Here is an 18,646-nt window from a genome sequence, read left to right as displayed (position 1 = left end):
CGTTCTGCTGTCCAAGCGTGAGAGAGCCCAGCATGGTTCAAGCGCAGGAGAGACACGTGCAGCAGTATCCGCTCCCGCTGCACGCCAGGGGAAGCGACCCTGGTCCCGCTAGCCCTAGTGTCTCCACAGCTTGCAAGCCTGCAAACGCAGCATGTGGCTTGCAGAATCTTGCTGCAGCATTTAATCAGGGCTTTCTGCGGGGAGCAAACTGCCCTCTGGAGAGTGCATGGTGCATCCACGCTGGGCTCTGCCTGCCTGGTCCCCACAGGACTGAGGGGGCGGAACGGCTCTTGCAGGGTGGGGGAGAGGATGCTGCGGGGGAAGGAACAGGAAACAAGGGTGTTTTTCTGCAAGGCAGCTAGTAGAGGCTGAGGAAGGTTTCCACGCAGCATATTAACCAGCTGGTCCCATGGTGTAATGGTTAGCACTCTGGACTTTGAATCCAGCGATCCGAGTTCAAATCTCGGTGGGACCTCTGGGGACTTTTTGCCACCGAGTTCGCAGTAAATTCACGGACAGCGCAAAGGGAAGAGGGGGCGAGCCCCAAACTACCCGTCTGGCTAATTTCAAAGGACGAGGGGGCTAAAGTGGGACTCCATTTTGTGTATCGGGAGCAAAGGGTAGCGTTTGCACGTTCTTGCGCATGCGCGAGGAGGTGGGGTGCCGAGGAACCGAAGAAATCCGAGTGATGCCGAAGGGCCTGGCCCCGCCCTCCCTAGCGCAGATTGGCTGAGTCGGGGCGGGCGCCCGCCTGCCCCGCGCTGCTATTGGCTGGGCAGCGATGCCTTTCCTCGCATTGGCTACTTTCCTGTAGCCCGCTGGGTCTTGATGCCGCCGGGTTCGGGGGCTGAGCGAGGACGGAGAGGGAAGGCTCGGGGGCCGCGCGCCGGGTCGGCGTCGTAGCCTCTTCCCGCCCTCGCCCCTCAGCGCCCCCGCCCGGGCACCGCGGGCTCTGCTGAGCGGCCCGCCCCCGTCTCGCGGGGTCTGTGTCTGTCTCCTGGGCATCCCTGGCGGGCCCCTCAGATTCCCAGCCCCCGCCCCCTTAGCTCTGACCCCCAGGTTCAGGCAGTGTTACAAGGGGGCTTTGCAGCCCGCCTCCCCTCTGTTCAGAGGCGGATTTACCGTGAAACAAGCCGTGCGGCGCCCCCCCCTCCCCACGACAGCCCTCCCGCACCCCCCCAATGCAGGACAAATCTCATCTGACAACCTGCCTCCCAAGTCCCGGCCGGAGACCCGCTGCCCCCCTCCCCACAAGGGGCGCGCCGAGACATGCCGGCAGCCTCCCCCCACCGGCGCCGTGCCGCTCCCGGAAACGGCCGGCATTCCCCGGGGGCCCCTGGGGGGTGTCTCCACACGTTACCCGAGCGCCGACTCCGCAGCTCCCATTGGCTGGGAACTGCGGCCAATGGGAGCTGCGGGGGCGGCACACGGAGACCCCTGGCTCTCCCCGCGCCTAGGAGCCGCTGCCAGAGGGGTGGGGCGGTCGCTTTGGCAGCCGCGCTGTCCAAGGTTAGTGACGCCCCCGCTGACCGCACCCGAACCCCCTGCCCCAGCCTGCACCCAAACTTCCTCCCAGAGCCCGCACCCCTCCCACACCCGAACCCCTGCCCCAGGCCAGAGCCTGCAGACAAACTTCCTCCCAGAGCCCGCATCCAAACTTCCTCCCAGAGCCCGCACTCCTCCTGCACCCGAACCCCTGCCCCAGGCCAGCGCCCGCACCCAAATTTCCTCCCAGAGCCCGCACCCCTCCCGCATCCCTGCCCCAGCCCAGAGCCTGCACCCTGCACTCAAACTTCCTCCCAGAACCCGACCCCCGCACCACCTCCTGCACCCCAACCCTCTGCTCCAATCAAATACCTCACTTTATTGTCATTTACTTCCTATTACTTATAATATAGGAGGAGGATGAAGAAAAAAAGAATGAAAAACGGGGGGAAGATAAGAGAAAGTTCTTTCTCTTGGCTGTGTCCTGGGGGGGGGGCAGCGAAAATGAAGCTGCACACAGGGCCCCACTAACTCTAAGTCTGCCACTGCCTCCGTTCGCAACCCTGCCTGTTCTCTCGCGCTCCCCACTCTTCCCCCCTCTTCTCTTGGTACCCCCTAGCCTGAGCTCAGCTGCAGCTCCGCTCTTGGAGGGAGATATCGGAATTCACTGGTGAGGTACTGTGGCCCAGTGGGGAGTGTGCTGGCCTGGCGCTTGGGAGACCTGGATTCTGGTCCTAGCTTGGCCACTGACCTGCTGGGTGACCTTGAGCAAGTCACTGTCCTGCTCGGTGCCTCAGTTTCCTCTTCCCATTGACCAGCTGTGAGTCTGACTCAGTGGGGTGGGTACCCTGTTTGGCCCTCTCACCTCTCCGCTCATACTCCCAGGGCCTGTTTTTTAGAGGTGTGTACACCATTGACTTGGTTGGAGTGATGGACGCGCAGCGCTCCTAATAAGCAGGCCTGAAGTAACTTGCCTCTTTTAACCAGGTGTTTGTGACGGCCAGCTGATGCAGTGGCTTTGAAATACTGCAACTTCTTAAAGCACAGGTTCTTCAAATCCCAGCCCTTCATCCTTCAATTCGCTGCTAGGTCTGCTGTGTGCCACGGGCAACTGCCTTTCCGGAGTGTCGTGTGTCCTTAGAATGAGAGATGCTAGCAAATTTTAAAATGCATCGTGTAGATTTCAGGATGATTTTTAAGGGCCATTGATGTGTAGACAAAAGTTGTGTTGCAAGAGAAAGGAAGCTATTTGTAAAGAGGCTGTAGCATTTGTTGCCATACTGATGTTGCATACAAATGAAACATTGGAGTACTTCAGTAGCTCTCCTGGTATTTGAAACCAAGATTGCTCTGACTGATTACAGTGAAGGCTTCCTAGTCTGGGGTGAGATAACTGGTTCTCTCTTTCTGGCACCTGGATAGATGATACTACCAGCAGATGGCAGACTGGCCACAGGTGGAGATCTGACTGATTTTGTGACTCCTGGTGTCTGTCAGCTGCTGAAATAAGATTGAGTGAGACCACTGCCTGTCTTTTGTCTATGACCACCTTTTGAGAGGGCTTCACCCTTCCTCTCTCCACTTGTTTGCAGGTGGTTCTGGGGAGTGTGTCTGAATTGCAATGTCAGAGTCAATGTTGCTTCATCCTGTGAGTCTGAAAATGGGGGCAAAATGCAGACTGAGGAATGAAGATATGCCCTCAAAAGGGGCTGAGACCAGGGAATTAGCTGATTTGGGAATATGACAGGCAGAAAAGCTGAAAACACTAAATTACCTGATGGAGACACTTATCCTTTGCTCTTACTAGAATGTTAATTTCCATGTACTAGTTAGTCTGCAACAGTTTGCCACTTACAGTGTGGTTTTACTTGCAGAAGGTGGCTAGGTAAAAATGCCCCGCTTAGTCAGCAGATCTACACTGCACACCCTCCAACTGTGTATGTTCAGAGTCAGAAATATTGGTTTTTAGTGGCAAAAATAAGATTCTCTTAGCTCAGCTGAAACACAGCAAAGAGATGGAGCTGGGTTGTCACCATTAACAGAACTTTTAACTACATTCTAATTTGGGGCCAAACTCTGCCTTGTTATACTAGTGCTCCTTCCCTTCCCCCCCCCCCAGAGATAATGGGGCTACCTGAGTGTAAATGAGTGCAAGATGTAAAGACAACAGCATTACACAGGCAAGGGCAGAATCTGACTTGCTGTTACTGGTGATGATGTATGTCAGAAATAACCCAGCTTGATATTCAGATCCCAAGACAGGGTTGGAGACTGGCCACTGCTGGTAAGCAGAACAAACTTAATTTGGAGTCGCTGAGAGAAGATAAACATGAAGCCCTGTGGTAACATGTCTGCAGAATTGCTTTTCAGATTAGAGTTCCACTCTTCATTCGTGTGTCTTTTAAAGAGAGACTTGCAAGTTGTAGAGGGGGAGCTATATTGCACCATTGACTTTTAGGCAGAAGTCTCCGTGGAAGAGAGAGAGCAGTTCTGTCTAAAACCAGATGGTATAGTTGACCTGCTTGGGCCATCAGTGTGATCTAAATCTGGGACCTTCAGATCTAAAAGCATGACTCTTCTCTTTGAGCTAAAGGACTAAATCACGTGGGTGGGAATAATAATATTCTTGTAAACATTTTGTATGGCCAAGGCACTAAAGCAGAGCAAACGCCCACATTCTTTTAGGATGGGTTACACAGGCATTATAGGACACTGGACTCTCTTTTTAGGACCCTTTATATTGGCACAAATAAAGTTATTTTCCCTTAATTTTCTGCAGAAATATAACTATGTAGCAGCCTGAATCATAATGGCCATAGTTATAAGCAGGGAGTCACCATGCTGCGCTCATTTTAATTTCCTGAGGGCAGCACTTCTTGTGTCACACTGGAAGGGTGACTTTGGTTTTTCCCCCATCACTATTAATGCATTGTTAGTTCTCACCACCTACTGAGTCTGCTGCCTCTTTCTCCACAACTGTATTGTATGTATGATCCTGGACCTTGGAAATCCCACCTGCCCTATGGAAGACTTCTGACCTGCGGAGGGTATTCCATTGACTAACACTGAGTTCCTGTACCAAGCTGGTGGAATCTTAAAAGTTCCAGGATTGGAGTTGCTTGGTTGCTTCAGGGGATTCTAAGGACGCTACAGGCAGGGTTCAGGAGGCCCTTGCTTAAACAAATTTCGTAGGCTGGTTACAACCCCTGCTTTCAGTACTGTTGGTAAATCCTTTGTAAAGACCAGAGGCCAGTCAAACAGGAAAGGCCCAGAAACTCAAATCCCTTTAATACAGATTATTTCACTCTGACGCAGGTTACAAGGAGCTCAGCTTTGATTAAATAGGTCAATCTGCTTTGAGAACGGTAATACCTGGGTATATTTGATCTATCTCCCTCCTCCCCTCCCTCTCAGGTTGGAAATGGAGACAAAGAACAAAGCTCTTATCTGTCAATGGGCAAGTTTTAATTTTTCATAAGTGCCTGATGGTGACATGATGGGTGACACATTTCCAGCAGAGGCTGTTGGGAGAGGAAGATTTGGGGGAGGGGTATGAGAAACTGGGTCTTATTTTTAACCTGAAGATGCTTGTCTAGATTAGAAAACAGCATATTCTGTGTGCTGATTGGAAAGACCCTTTGAAAGGATGTCAGATGCTTTGCCCTTTCAGTGCCAACAATGGGCCAAACCGCGCTAATCCTGATTCGGGCTAAATTTCCATGAACTTAAATTGGAATTTCACTCAAGGAAAGATTGCTGGGTGGTTTTGCCCTGTGTCAGGTTAGCTGAGCAGAGGGTTCCGTGTTCTGAGCTATAAACTCAGGAACGGGTACTTCTCGAAACTACTACTACCAACACCAAAAAAAAAAAAAAAAGAGGAAGAATGATGAGCAATGTTTAAAATATTCAGCAGATTTATTTATAGTCCACAACAGAATGAACAAAACATCTGCTAATTGCATACAAGACATTGAGCAGGATGATGTCGGCTACTGAGGAAATGCATAATTCTCAATTTGGCTTAAAAAATTAGTTTCTTGTTATTCCCCCTCCCCACGCTCATCTCTTCTATGGGAGCTGGGCTCCTTTATGATGCATGTAGGGCCTGACCCTGAGAAGGCTGAGCCCCCCTTCCACTTCCAGGAGGTTCAGCAGTGGTCAGGACTGAGCCTCAAGTTAGTGCGAGTGGTGGCTTGGCAGACAGAAATCATGCAAGTCAAATGGCCAACTACAGAGATTTGTTCGTACGTGGTGCTGACTAAGCCAGTTCTGATGCGACTTCTACTTTGCCGCAAAAGTATCAGAAGCTGGTATTTTGGCATGTTCCAGCACAAACACTTGACATGCAGAATTGCTACAACAGGCACCAAAAGATAACCCTGCCACCTCTTCCCACGTGTCAGTTGTGTTTTATACGGGAGGGAAGAGAATGGACAATTCCTTCACTGAAAAAGCCTTTATTGTCTTTAACGCTACTAAATCTTACACTGATACGTGCCTGCTTCAAACATATCTTTTGTACCTCTGAAGTAAAGTGTTTCATATCCTTTAATATCAAATACACTATTACAGAGAAATCACAGGATGCAGCAGGGGTCTGAGTCGTGGTCTTGGCCACACGTCTCACTCAAAGGGGAAGTGGTAGTGGTGTAGACAGTTCTGCCTCAGGAAGCTTGGATTCCTCGCTGTCTTATTTTCAATATACATTTTTTTCTGTTGATTTAGGTTACTGCACAAATCATTTTTTGGGGGGGAGGGCTCCCCAGAAAATGAAGACACCCATAACCACATCGGCTCTTGGAACATTTCAGTCTTGGTGGTTGCAGACGGATACACTTCATCTGTTGGACGGGTAACAGCACGGGAGGTGGCAAGGTGAGTGCCTCATGCTGCCCTGCCAAAGCCTCAAATCTGTTGTAGGAGGCTCAGTCTCACACTATAGCTCATTTAGTGCTGAGCCTGTTAGCAAGTTAGTGCTAAATGTGGGGCAGCTTAGGGGTACTTGACCACTGGGGATTTGACTGAGATCCATCCGCTAATACCACCCAAGCCATGGAACTGCAATCTGAGGAATAACTCTCACTATCACCCCAGGCTAGGTTTGAGCAGATGGAGCCTGCAAACATTTCTTTGTGGTGCCTTTCCCCATCAATGCTTACTATTGGCTCCTTATTATCTTCCTCTTCTGCATACCCCACACCAGACTCAATTTGTATTCTAAGAGAGTGTTTGTGTTTTAAATGGTTAAATTACATCTGTATTAAATATTTGTTCTTGCGTAGTGATCTGAGCGCATTGCTGGGGGCAGACGAGGTAGGGGGTGGGAGGGTCTCTCCCCAAATAATGTAATTAATAAAGGAGCAACATCCAAGTAACTGGTAGCCTGGAACGTGGACAGAGTAAATATGTCAATTTATCAGTTCCCCTAAAATCCTTGGGCGTGATAGTTATAATAATACTTAGCACCATTGAAACTTAGATCTCTACGTGCTTTGCCAAAGGCGAGCAAGCATTATTATCCCTATTTTACAGGTGGGGAAACTCTGTCACAGAGGTTAAGTGACTTGCTCACAGTCACCCAACAAGTCAAGTGGAATTGGCTTCCACCTTGTGCTAGAGAGGTCAAGTCTGAAGTTAAGCTTTATAGTCCCAAGGTTTTCTTAATGCCTGATTTAAGTGTTGATTGATAGAAGTGCAGCGAGTTCAACAAATGTGTATGTCTATTAAATTAAATGGAAATCAGCTGTGAGGGCCTAGAGAAGAAGGCTGCCTTCTTGCTGCTAAATTTAGGTACGTCTCAAATATCCCTTTTTTTCGTCCCATAAATGTACTGCATTTCAAAAGGGCTGCCCCACCCAATGGAAAGATCACGCTACAGTGGTAAGCAAAATTCTCACAGTCTTCGTTTTGTAGGAGGAAAGGGTCCGAAGTTTGTGAGTGGTGGGGATCAACTAATTATACAGCCTCCCTTCTCCTTAAAAGGGTTCTTATCCTCAGGAACACCTTTCAAAAGAGGGTCCTCTGCTGCCATGGATTCTATATACTCCTTGAGCTCTTTGCCCGTCTTGGAGACCTGGAGAGAAAGAAGAATCTCTTCTTAGGTTATGATAAAGAGATCTCATTACATAGGATTGGCCAGACTGTATCAGACTCATGGTCCCTCATACTCCACTGTTGGAGAGAGGACAGTGGTGAGTCCCAGATGATTCATAAGAAGGTGCATGAAACCTCTCCCTATGTTGGAGTCATCCTAGCCCCTAATTGTTAGAGATTGGCTGAAGATTTTGGAGCATGCCGTCTTAGATCCTTACCAAACCCGTTTCTTAGCATTAACTGTTCTAACTCTGAATAGCCTTGTTATCCATATAAATGTCCAATCCCTCTCTGAATCTTGCACCTTGATGGGAATTATTTTTCTGAAGCAGGCCACTTCCCTGGATCAGCAGTAGGAATTTCCCAGAGCCCCGGGGCATGGTGCTGAGAACCCTCAGCAAGCCAGTAAAGGCTCACTGGAGCTGAGGGTACTCAACACCAGGAGGAGTCAACAACTTCGCTCCTCTGGCACTATGGAACCCTCAACAATAAGGGTAAACGCTCATCTGTACGGGACCCAGAACCTTCTTCGGGGCTGGTCCGAGACTATGTCATGAATTCCCCCAGGCACTCAGGGCTAGAACAGGCCTCATCACTTTTCGCTCCAAGTGCAAGGCACGTTTTTTTGACCATGCCTTCTCTAATGTAAATGTGTACAACAGAGATATATTTAACAAATAAACCAAAAACCCTAGTAAAGCATGATATTCCCCTACACACACTTCTCCCTCTGGGGAGAGGATAAGAGAATAAACACGTGACAGAGATGTAGTCACGTTGCTTAATGCACTATAGGAAGGTACTCAGATACTCTGGTGATGAGTGTGCTATAAAAACCGATATAGAGTAGACTAGCAACCCTGGGCCAATGAAATAGCCAATGAATTCCATGCAGAGAGACCGCATTGCTACCCCTGCTCCTGTTTTAAGAACTCTGGCCATGTTAATTCAGCTGGGTTATACTGTAGTAATTTAATGGTACAAGATGGAAACTGGCTAAGACTTTTCAGTCATCTAGTCAATCTCATCCCACAGCCAGTGCAGGATTTTGTCTTCTCTAGCACCTGACTTTGTCTTCTCTGCACGATACAACTAGATTATTTTATGGGGTCTCCTATACAAACTAGTTCTCCTGCCCCTTAACCCTTTTTTTTTTAAACCAAGTGGAACATTACATATAAGTGTCTTAACTCTAATGTCATTCTCCATCAGTTTGGGCCTGATCCTGCTATCATTGAAGTCAGTGGCAAGATCTTGCTATTATCCAAGCTCCCATGGACTTCAATGGAGCTGGGCCAGACTTTCGATGCAGCAACAGACACTGTGGGCCAGATTTTTCAAAAGATTGTGGTGTGTTGAGTGCTGAATGTCAGGATGAGGCTAAACTCCTAAAAACCTAGCCCTGTGAGACCAATCCTTCTTTGTGCTGAGTGCTCTCTTCTCCCATATACTGTAACAGGAGTTGAGGGCGCTTGGCACTGTACATGATTGGACTGTGTTGGCAAACTGCTATTTTCCATCTGTCTTTAAATACTCAAATGGCAGCCAGAGAAGACTGTGTTCCATATACTCAGGGACCAAGATCCTTATGCCTCATTGATTTCAGTGGGAGTCAGGCACCTAAGTGCCTTTGAGATCTGGGCCCAAATCATTTTCTCTTTGTGCTCTCACTAATTGTCCTTTCCTCTAGCCTTTTTATATGCACTAGAAGCCTGAAATTTGCAATCCTGACAAGTAAAACACAAGGCTAAATCCTATCTTTAACGTGGAAATGTGAAAACTCAGCGACTGGTTTTGTATTTGAGATTTAATTGAAGGCCCTTAAATTGGGGCACACTTTGCCTGGTATAAACGTTGGTCTAGATGGTTACCCCAGAGATTAATTTATCCCATTGTGCTTAGACCCTAATAGAAATACTTGCCATTTCCCTTTCATTCTTCACTTCCTTTTTTAGCTGGTCAAGTTCCATCTTCAGCAGTTCTTTTTCTGTGAGATCTTGAGCCATGTTGCCCTGCAACCAGAGTGGAAGCCCTGTTACTGATTTACATACAGCTTCTGGAAATGCTTCTCCTAAGGCAGCCCAAAAGCAGGTATGATCAACAGTTTAGCTTCTCTTAGGACTCAGTGAAGTCAGTGGGGCCTGGAGACACACTAAGGCTATCTATCTGTTTCCCCATTCTGAGCAGGTATGGAAAATCCTTGAATTTCTCCAGCATTCCAAATAGAAGATATAAGCAGATCCTCAGCTGGTTTAAACTGGCAGAGTTCTATTAGAGCCAATGTTGCTATGCTGGTTTAGGTAACATAGGAATTTCCACATTAGGTCAGACCAGTTGTCCATCTAGTCCAATATCCTCACCAGCTGTGACCAGTACTAGGGGAAGGTAAAAGAAAACCTGCAGTGGGCAGTTATGGGATTAGCTGCTACCAGAGAGAGTCTTCCTGACCCCTTTGTAGCTAGGCTGATGCCCTGAAGCATGAGGGTTAAGAAGCATGAGGGTTAATAGCTTTTCCAAAGCTTTTTTTTTTTTTTTGTTACTATAATTGGATTTTTTTGTTACCCAGAAGAACATCTAATGGCTTGATGCTGATTTACACTAGTGGAGGACCTAGACTGATATTAAAACCCCCCACCCAATTCAGTATATATATATATATATATTAGGTGGGAGATTTTTCCCAGGCACAAATGGCAATTAGGGATTTACCTACCTTTGACTTTTATTGCGTGTTAGACTCCTTACTACCATATGTGCCTTCAACCTGACCCTGAACCTCTATTACCAGGCAGCTTTAAGAGGATTCAATGACTTGAGCCTGGATATTGCCTAGAATTGCCCATTTATCTTAAATTAAAAGAATGCTCTAATCGCTAACTGCATCTTTTTGAACTCAGAGCATACTATACTGAAAGGGAGCGATTTTTCTCAAACCCTATTCCTCTGGATAGGTTTGTTACCAGGTTGCTATTTCCAGCTAAATTCTAATACTTTGCCCTTCTCTAGCACCTTTCATCCAAGAGTCCCAAAGCACTTTATGAACATTAATGAATTAAGTGACATAATGCCCCTGTGAAATACGTAAGTATTATCCCCATTTTACAGACTTGGTGACCTGAAAATCAAACAGCTCTAGTCACTTGCTCACGGTCACAAAGCAAGTCAGTGGCAGCGCTGGCCATGGAACCCAGGAGTCCTGGCTGTCTGTCCTAGCCCAAACCATTATCTGTGCTCTCATTGTATAAAGAGCAACATGAACACAACTTCCTGGTTCTAACTGAAACACTGTTCTTAAATTCATCTGGTATATTTAATTATTGAATATCTCTCAGAATGCTGTGGGCTGGATTTTCAACTGGAGTAAAGCCGCATAACTCCCTGGAAGTCAATGGGTCTGTGCTGATTTACATCAGCTGAGGTTCTGGCCCTTGGAGTCTGAAACTAGTTTCATAGTTGATGTGGATGGGGAAAACAAATGGAGTATTATTCTGATTTTCCCCCCCTGGCCTTTGTCAGTTTAAGCCAAAACTTAAATATCTCTAATGCTTTCAGGGTTTGTATTTTATTTTTATTTTTTTTTGGCAATTTTGCTTTAATTTGCAATAATTTAACAATTAACTTGCAAAAGTATTAAAAGGAAACAGCACTATAAGGATATTTTGAACTGTCCAGAGAAATTGAACTTGTTCTGAGTATCTAAATATGTATTTAGACTATACTTCTGATCTTTATTATTTATAAGGTGGGAGATAGCAGATGCAATTAGTTAAGCAACTCCACATAAAACAGAATCCTGTTTATGGAAATAGAACAGGGGATATGGAATCTGTGAATAAATTAGGGTTTGCAAAGAATGAGGAATCTTTAGAATAAGTGATGTGTGTGAAATAGTCATTGTTATCTTAGCAGTATTCAGTAAGGCTTCTGGCAAGAATAAGCGTGGCTGCAACTGGTCTGATGTTTGGGTCTAGTTCAGAGAGACTTTTTAAGCAAGAGTGATGTCTTTTACATAGTGTCTTTTTTTTTTAAATGTTATTCAGAATACCAAAATTAAGTGGCCCACATGATAGATTAATCAGTTTCATATTTAGAATCAAAACATGTTTGGAGGTCTGAGTGCAAAATGTATCTAAGTATAAAGCTGAATGGATTAATTTTAACACACACACTGTGATTCTTCCTGTATATTGCTAGCACTGTTATTGCCATTTTTCTTTGCTCCATCACTTCGTAAGAGTGCACTCTCTATAATGCACTGCAATAGAAATATTCAATATGTCTTGCCCTACCTTCCTCTACCTAGAGTGGTATATACATACTGTCAAATTCCATAGCTGAGACTGTTACACTTTCGTGCCGACCTGCAACTCATTGACACCTGAGTGATAAACCAAGGAAAAGCGAGGCTTTGAAGAGAAGCCAGGACACAGCCTGGAACACAGTGACACAAATGAACACTGCTGCAAAACAGCCCATGCTCTGAGGAAATGAAGGAAACTTACCTACTGGGGTGAAGGCTTTTTCCTTTCCGAAATGCTGAGAAGTTTTAGAGATACATCTGTACAGGCTGCTGAGAGGATGGCCTCTGCTCTCTCCTTCTGCTTCCCACTTGAAGACTCCTTCAGACTTACCAGATGGCCAATGGAGCAGATGTCTTCAGTTCCTAATCTGATAATAAACTCCGTTTATTAAGCTGGTCAGGTGTCAGGCATTAACCTCAAAATCCAGGGTAACCAGACAGGGGGCTGCAGAGGCAGATTTTAAAGCTGATCAATAATTTCATAGCTGGCAACTAACATGCTGCTTGAGTGTTGGTCCCACGATATTAGAGAGAGGTGGATGAGGTAATCCCTTTTATTGGACCAACTTCTCTCTCGGAAGTAATGCTTCCTTTTTCTTCATGTTGTGGCATTTCTATTTCAGGCAGCAAAATTCGAGATCTTCCCTGGTTGTTGGCAGAGTTCTTGTAGCTGTGTGGGTCCAATGAAAGCGGTTACCTTGCTCACCTTATGCTACATAAGGGCAGTCTAGAAAGCACCTCCAAAAGCTTGGGAGTCAGATTTCCAAGAGGCCCCAGAGTGCTCATGTGACCAGCTTCCAGTCCAGGCTGGTCATGAGTGAAAAGAATTGCTAGAGATGGGCACAATAGCCTAAGTTATCTGGGACTTTGTCCTAGGGCCATCTTGACCCATTGCTGCCTGAAGGCTGCTCATTCGCTTTGTGAACTGAGCTTGGTGGGTCTGAATCAAGTTCCTGGTGAGCAGGGGTCAGTAATCTAAACTGCCCTCTCTTCTCCCACTCCCACACACAACCACCGTTGGCGGTCTCCGCAGAGGGAGGTAAGGATCGAGTGGGCCTCTTTGCCTCCTCCAAGCCAGGACTGAGGAATGCTGGTAGGGCAGCATGGGAAAAAGTTTGCACTGCTTCTATAGACAGGAAACTGACTCCCCGTGTAGACACGGATAGGTTGACAGACGGATTCTTCCATTGATCTAGCTACCACCTCTTGAATTAACTACATTGATGAAAAAACATCTTCTGTTGATGTCAGAGGCGTCTACGCTGTGGCACGGCTACTGCACTGTCGTTCTGCTGTAGCAGCTGTAGTGTAGAAATACCCTGAGGGCTTGTCTACACAGGGAGCGATTCCAGAATAGCTACTCTTGATTATCTCCATGTGTGGACGGTCTTCATCTGCTTTAAACTCACACCCTACCTTATTCTGGATTAATTTTCACGTGTGGACAAGTCCTGAAACTTGTGACCTCCTTCCCCAACTGCCCCCAGGGAGAAGCAGTGATCTCTCCCTTGTCTGCAGCCCTTCCCCTTCAGCAGAAGAGCAGCCAAAGGCTGAGACCGACTGAGAATGGAGTTGCATCTACTTACTGATCTGGCATGGCGAAAGCAAGTAGGAGGGCTCCTGCACTTGAGACATAAGAGGAATTTGCAGAAGCATTTAGGGTGGGATTCAAGATGGTGCCTAAATCCCATTGATTTGAATGGGAGTTAGGCGCCAAAATCTTTTTCAGTTTGGCATACCTCTGCTGCTTTTAGAAATCAAGGTAAAAGTTAAATTTCCCTGGATTTCATCACGAGCAGTCAGGCTCACTGAAAAGGTTAATGAGATTAGAACCTCAGCCAGTGGTGAGCTGGAGCCAGTTCGCACGGGTTTGCTAGAACCGGTTGTTAAATTTAGAAGCCCTTTTAGAACCGGTTGTCCCTCGTGGAACAACCGGTTCTAAAAGGGCTTCTAAATTTAACCGGCCCAAAGTGGCTCCTTAGGGGCCGACTCCACAGGTGCTCCAGCCCTGGAGCACCCAAGGGGAAAATTTGGTGGGTGCAGAGCACCCACTGGCAGCTCCCCGCCCCACCCCCGGCCCCAGCTCACCTCACCTCTGCTCCGCCTCCACCTCCTCCCCTGAATGCGCCACCCCTCCCTGCTTCTCCGTCCCCGCAGGCTTCCCACGAATCAGCTGTTCGCGCGGGAAGCTGGGGCGGGCTGAGAAGCAAGCAGCAGCTTCGGGCTCAGGCCCAGGGAGGCAGAGAGGAGGTGAGCTTGGGCGGGGGGGCACGAGGAGGGCCACCCGCGCCGCAGCAGGTAACCCGGGGGGGGGGCGGGGGGTGTGTGTGTGCAGGGGAACCGCTCCCCGCCCCAGCTCACCTCCGCCACCCTTGGCCTGAGCTGGAAGCCACCACCTGCTTCTCAGCCTTCCCCGGCTTCCCGCCGAACAGCTGATTCGCGGGAAGCTGGCGGCAGGGGCGCGGAGAAGCAGAACGGGGCGGTGCGTTCAGGGGAGGAGGCGGAGTGGAGGTGAGCTGGGGCGGGGGGGGCGCGAGGAGGGCCGCCCGTGCCGCAGCAGGTAACCCGGCGGGGGAGGGGGAGGCGCAGGGGAACTGCTTCCCGCCCCAGCTCATCTCCGCCACCCTCGGCCTGAGTGGGCAGCCGCCGCCTGCTTCTCAGCCTTCCGCAGCTTCCCGCCGAACAGCTAATTTGCGGGAAGCCGGGGGCGGGGGGGCACGGAGAAGCAGAGCGGGGCGGTGCATTCAGGGGAGGAGGCGGAGCGGAGGTGAGCTGGGGCCAGGCATGGGGAGGAGAGCTGCCGGTGGGTGCTCTCCACCCATCAAATTTTCCCTGTGGGTGCTCCAGCCCCGGAGCACTCAGGGAATTGGTGCCTAAGGCGCCACTTTTGATGTGATCAGTGGGGGGAGCGGCTGCTCCCCCCGCTAGCTACGTTAGCAATTGTCTTTCAGAATTTGTGGATGATGGGTGAGGTCCCAGAGTGCTGGAGAAGGACAAACATAGCATCTATCTTTAAAATGGGGAACAAATAGGACCCAGGGAATTATAGACCAGTCTAACTTTGATATCTGGAAAGATACTAGAACAAGTTATTAAACAATCAGTTTGTAAGCATCTAGAGGATAATAGAGTTATAAGGAATAACAATATGGATTTGTCAAGAACAAATCATGCCAAAACAACCTAATTGGGAGGGCTTATATAGTGGGATCTTGGGGCACAGGGGTCAGTCCTAGGTTGGTACTGTTCAATATGTTCATTAATTACTTGGATCATGGAGTGGAGAGTATGCGTATAAAATGTGTGGATCACACCAAGCCAGGAGGGGTCGCAAGGGCTTTGGAGTACAGGATTAGAATTCAAAATGACCTTGACAAATTGGACAATTGGCCTGAATTCAACAAGATGAAATTCAATGAAGACACAGGCCAAATATTTCACTTAAGAAAGAAAAAAATCAAATGATAACTATAAAATGGGGAATAACTGGCTAGGTGGTCCTGCAGGTTATAATGAATCACAAACTGAATATGAGTGAACAATGTGCTGCAGTTGTTAAAAAGTCTAATATCATTCTGGGGCATATTAACTGGGGTGTTGTATGTAAAATGTGTCAGGTAATTGTCTCGCTCTACTCAGCACTGGTGAGGCCTCAGCTGGAGTACTGCGTCCAGTTCTGGACACCGCACCCTAGGAAGGATATGGACAAACTGAAGAGAGTTTAGAGGAGAGCAACACAAGTGATAAAAGGTTTGGAAAACCTGACCTGTGAGGAAAGATTAAACAAACTGGCCATGTTCAGTCTTGAGAAAAAAAGATTGACAGGGGAACCCGATGAAGCCCTTCAGATATGTTGAGGGCTGTTATAAAGAGGACAGTGATCAATTGTTCTTCATGTCCACTGAAGAAAGGACAAGAAGTAATGGGCTTAATTTTCAGCAAGTGAGATTGAAGTTAGATATAACGAAAACTTTCTAACTCTAAGCATCGTTAAGCTCTGGAATAGGCTTCCAAGGGAGGTTGTAGAATCCCCATCATTGGAGGTTTTGAAGAACAGGTTGGACAAACACCTGTCGGGGTTAGTCTAGGTTTACTTGGTCCAGCCTCCATGCATGGAGCTGGACTTGATGACTTTTCAAGATCCCTTCCAGCCCAACATTTCTATGATTCTGTGATTAGAGCAGCCTAGGAGCTGCTCTAAAGTGCACCAACTGGCTGCGGCCCCCAAAGGGCCATCTGCCAATTGTAGAATAGCTTGAGCTCAGCAGCACTGTGGTCGCATCCCCTGTGCTCTGGAGAAGAGTAGGAACAGACTAAACTGGCTGTCAATGGGGACTTGCTCACATTGGGAGAATCCCCAGCTGGGGAGATAAAGTGGCAGTGCAGCACAGAGGGGTTGGAATGTTGCACTGTTGCACTTTATAGTGTAGACTGGACCATAACCAGGTTAAAGCTGTGTTTATGACTAAGTCAAGGAACAACTGCTATGTAGCATGTGGAGTGATGCCAGGCCCTGCATGATCTCTGGAAAACAGAGCTGAGCTCATGGCACAAATATCTGAGCCAGATGTTGGGTTTTGATCTGCCCGAGTTCAGAGCTGTTTCGAGGGGTTGGTTCAGGCCTGTCTCTGCTGGAAACCTTGGTCCCACTGAATATGAGGAACCCCATTGCTTTATTGTATTCGTCTCTAAGGTTTCCCTACTTGTTGGTTTCAGTAGGGCCAGGATTTGACCCCCTAGATGTGCTACGGAGGAGCTGCAGCGGTAGAGAAAACTGAGCATGGCATCTAGGTTCGGCTGTGAACACAGGAACAAATTCTTCAAGCAGATGACAGGAGTGGGACACAAGTCGACGCCTAAGGAACCTGCTGTAGCCTGATAGTTTAGCTTCCTAGCTGCTGGATTCTTCTTGGAAATGCTTCTTTTTCCATTGCCGACTTACTTTTCTGCCAGCGGGAACATGATTCACATCCTTTATCGCTGCTGCTTTTCTCTCGCCTGGTCCCCAGAGCTTCCCATGAGCATGTCTGGTGGCTGTCTCCATATCCCTGCCTCCGTTGCTCCTTTTCCATCCACCCATTCCCCAAGAGGATCAGATCAATGGTTTGACACCAGCTTCCTCCTTGCTGCAGCCCAGTGCATGTTGCAATCCCTCTGTCCTACAGAACGTGGGAACCCATTTGTAGCAATCAGTAAACAGACCCAGGGCTAAAATAATAGTTTCCTCTCCTGGCAAGTCCTAAGTTTCCTGAGTTATTCCGATCACCTTGGTTTCTCGTTGTATCAGTCAGCCTCCAGATCAGGGGCTGGGATGCAAGGAACCAAGGGTGGTTAGCAGAGTGTTAGGGGCTGGAAGTCGGGTGTCTTTGAATTAACCCCCAAGATGACTGGGCAAGTGACCAGTGCATAGTGAATCTGAGGCAGATGACTGAGGTCCTCCATTCTCTATGTGAAATGCGAAGGAAAAGGGTCACTGCTGCTGAAGGCAGTTGAAGTGTGACTGAGCTCCTCCCCAGCCAATGACTGCACCAGCGTGTCTGAGAGCTGCAAGGTTCAAAACCCCAGGCTAGGACAGCAGCTCTCTCAGAGAAGGAAGTGGGAACAGAGCAAAGCAGCAGCATGTCTGAACTGCAGAAACTTCAGCAGCATGAAATCCCCTCTGCCAGGCAAGTCCTGAGGGAGAATTACAGCAAACTTCACAAAGTGGCTGACTACTGTGAGAACAACTACATGCAGGTAGGTGCATGCCGTCTGCCCCCACACACCACCCCGAGCTCTATGGTACTGCAGCAGGTCTTCAGGGGCTGGGGAGAATGTGTGCTGGGCATGTGGTGGGCTTCCCCTAATTTGATTGGGCATGTGCCAAAGAGGGGCAGAATCATGAGGCTGCAGGTGCAAAGATCTTGGGCATGCTGTTAGGGGCATGAAAACTTCAGAGACTCTTATGCAAAGGATCAGACATTGCTGTCTGTGCAGAGTAAAAAAAGAAGGAAAGAAAATCATCTTACCTTTGGAGAGACCAGGACTTGGAAGACCTGGATTCTGGTCTCTGTCATCTTAGAGAAACCACTCCATCTGCTGTGCCTTGGTGTCTTTTGTGTCCTTAGATTGTAAGCTCCGAGGTGCAGAGAGACCATGTCTTCACTGTGGTGGGGCATAGGGGGGAAAGGTATGTTCTTAACTCAAATCCGACCCCAGGGGAGCCTGGTCTTCAACTTGACCTGCAAATGTCTGTGAGACGTAGCATCTGCCTTCTCGTCACTAGGCTTCTACCTTGCACTAGCTAACTTGAGTGAAGGACAAACCTTTTTCCATAGTGAAGACAAGCCCTGTGTGTTTGCAGAGTGCCTAGCACAATAATAATATGTAGCTCTTATATAGCACTTTTCCTCTTTAGAGCTCAATGAGCTTAGCTAAGCAGAAAGCGTTACCCCCATTTACTGATGGGGAGCTAAGGTACAGGCAGGTGAAGTGATGTGCCCAAGGTCACAGGATCTGTGGGTGGCAGAGCTGGGGAGTGAACCTGGATCTTCTGTCTCCACATCCAGTCTTAATGACAACCCATCCTGATGATCTGTAAGTATAAGCACTGTACTATATGGCGATAAAGACTGGATCCACCCTAATAAGGTTTTCCCTTTGTTAATTTCTAGATAGGTTTTTAAAGGGGAAGAGTGACCAATTATTCACATACAACTGGGGCAGGAGGGGGTGGAGATTCAGTGGGAGGGGGATTGTTCCGCGTGGTGACACCAAGAATCATGTGTC

The 18,646-nt window shown here is 48.0% G+C and overlaps 2 protein-coding genes and 1 non-coding gene across 6 annotated transcripts in view; 2 read left to right on the top strand and 1 right to left on the bottom strand.

Moving 5' to 3' along the window:
- The first annotated feature begins 403 nt into the window (after positions 1 to 403).
- TRNAQ-UUG (transfer RNA glutamine (anticodon UUG)) lies at positions 404 to 475 on the top strand. The gene has a single exon. It is a non-coding gene; the product is annotated as a tRNA-Gln (tRNA).
- Positions 476 to 1,458: 983 nt separating this feature from the next.
- The window catches only part of ABI3 (ABI family member 3), a 63,948-nt gene continuing 46,760 nt past the window's right edge, over positions 1,459 to 18,646 (top strand). For 2 of the 3 annotated variants that reach the window (XM_075123565.1, XM_048830443.2), the window contains exon 1: positions 17,194 to 17,614. In XM_075123565.1, coding sequence (XP_074979666.1) covers positions 17,498 to 17,614 — 117 coding nt within the window. In that variant the 5' untranslated portion in view covers positions 17,194 to 17,497. Of the gene's footprint in view, positions 1,510 to 6,210; positions 6,361 to 17,193; positions 17,615 to 18,646 lie in introns of those variants that run through there. The other variant, XM_075123566.1, reaches the window with a different exon arrangement.
- On the bottom strand, positions 5,927 to 18,497 carry GNGT2 (G protein subunit gamma transducin 2). Of its 2 annotated transcripts, none has more exons than XM_048830449.2 (3): positions 17,887 to 18,497; positions 9,501 to 9,590; positions 5,927 to 7,558 (listed from the first exon to the last, which is right to left on the bottom strand). In XM_048830449.2, the coding sequence occupies exons 1-3, from the start codon at positions 18,034 to 18,036 to the stop codon at positions 7,433 to 7,435; spliced, it is 366 nt and encodes a 121-aa protein (XP_048686406.1). In that variant the 5' UTR covers positions 18,037 to 18,497; the 3' UTR covers positions 5,927 to 7,432. The 2 variants fall into 2 exon arrangements, with proteins under 2 accessions (XP_048686406.1, XP_048686407.1); XM_048830450.2 differs by lacking the exon at positions 17,887 to 18,497 and adding an exon at positions 12,081 to 12,860.

The sequence above is a fragment of the Caretta caretta genome, chromosome 27, assembly GCF_965140235.1.
Source record: "Caretta caretta isolate rCarCar2 chromosome 27, rCarCar1.hap1, whole genome shotgun sequence".
NCBI lineage: Eukaryota > Metazoa > Chordata > Testudines > Cheloniidae > Caretta > Caretta caretta.
Note: the sequence above shows the minus strand (reverse complement) of the source record. Positions and strands in the feature narration are given on the sequence as shown.

Bases quoted from the DNA above. Each gene is read 5' to 3' on its own strand.
- GNGT2 (XM_048830449.2), bottom strand. From the start codon at position 18,036: ATGCCCCACCACAGTGAAGACATGGTCTCTCTGCACCTCGGAGCTTAC. The intron at 9,591-17,886 runs GTAAGATGATTT...CTCTGGTTGCAG, and splicing joins AAGTCCTGGTCTCTCCAAAG to GGCAACATGGCTCAAGATCT. The intron at 7,559-9,500 runs GCAAGTATTTCT...CTTTCTCTCCAG, and splicing joins TGAAGAATGAAAGGGAAATG to GTCTCCAAGACGGGCAAAGA.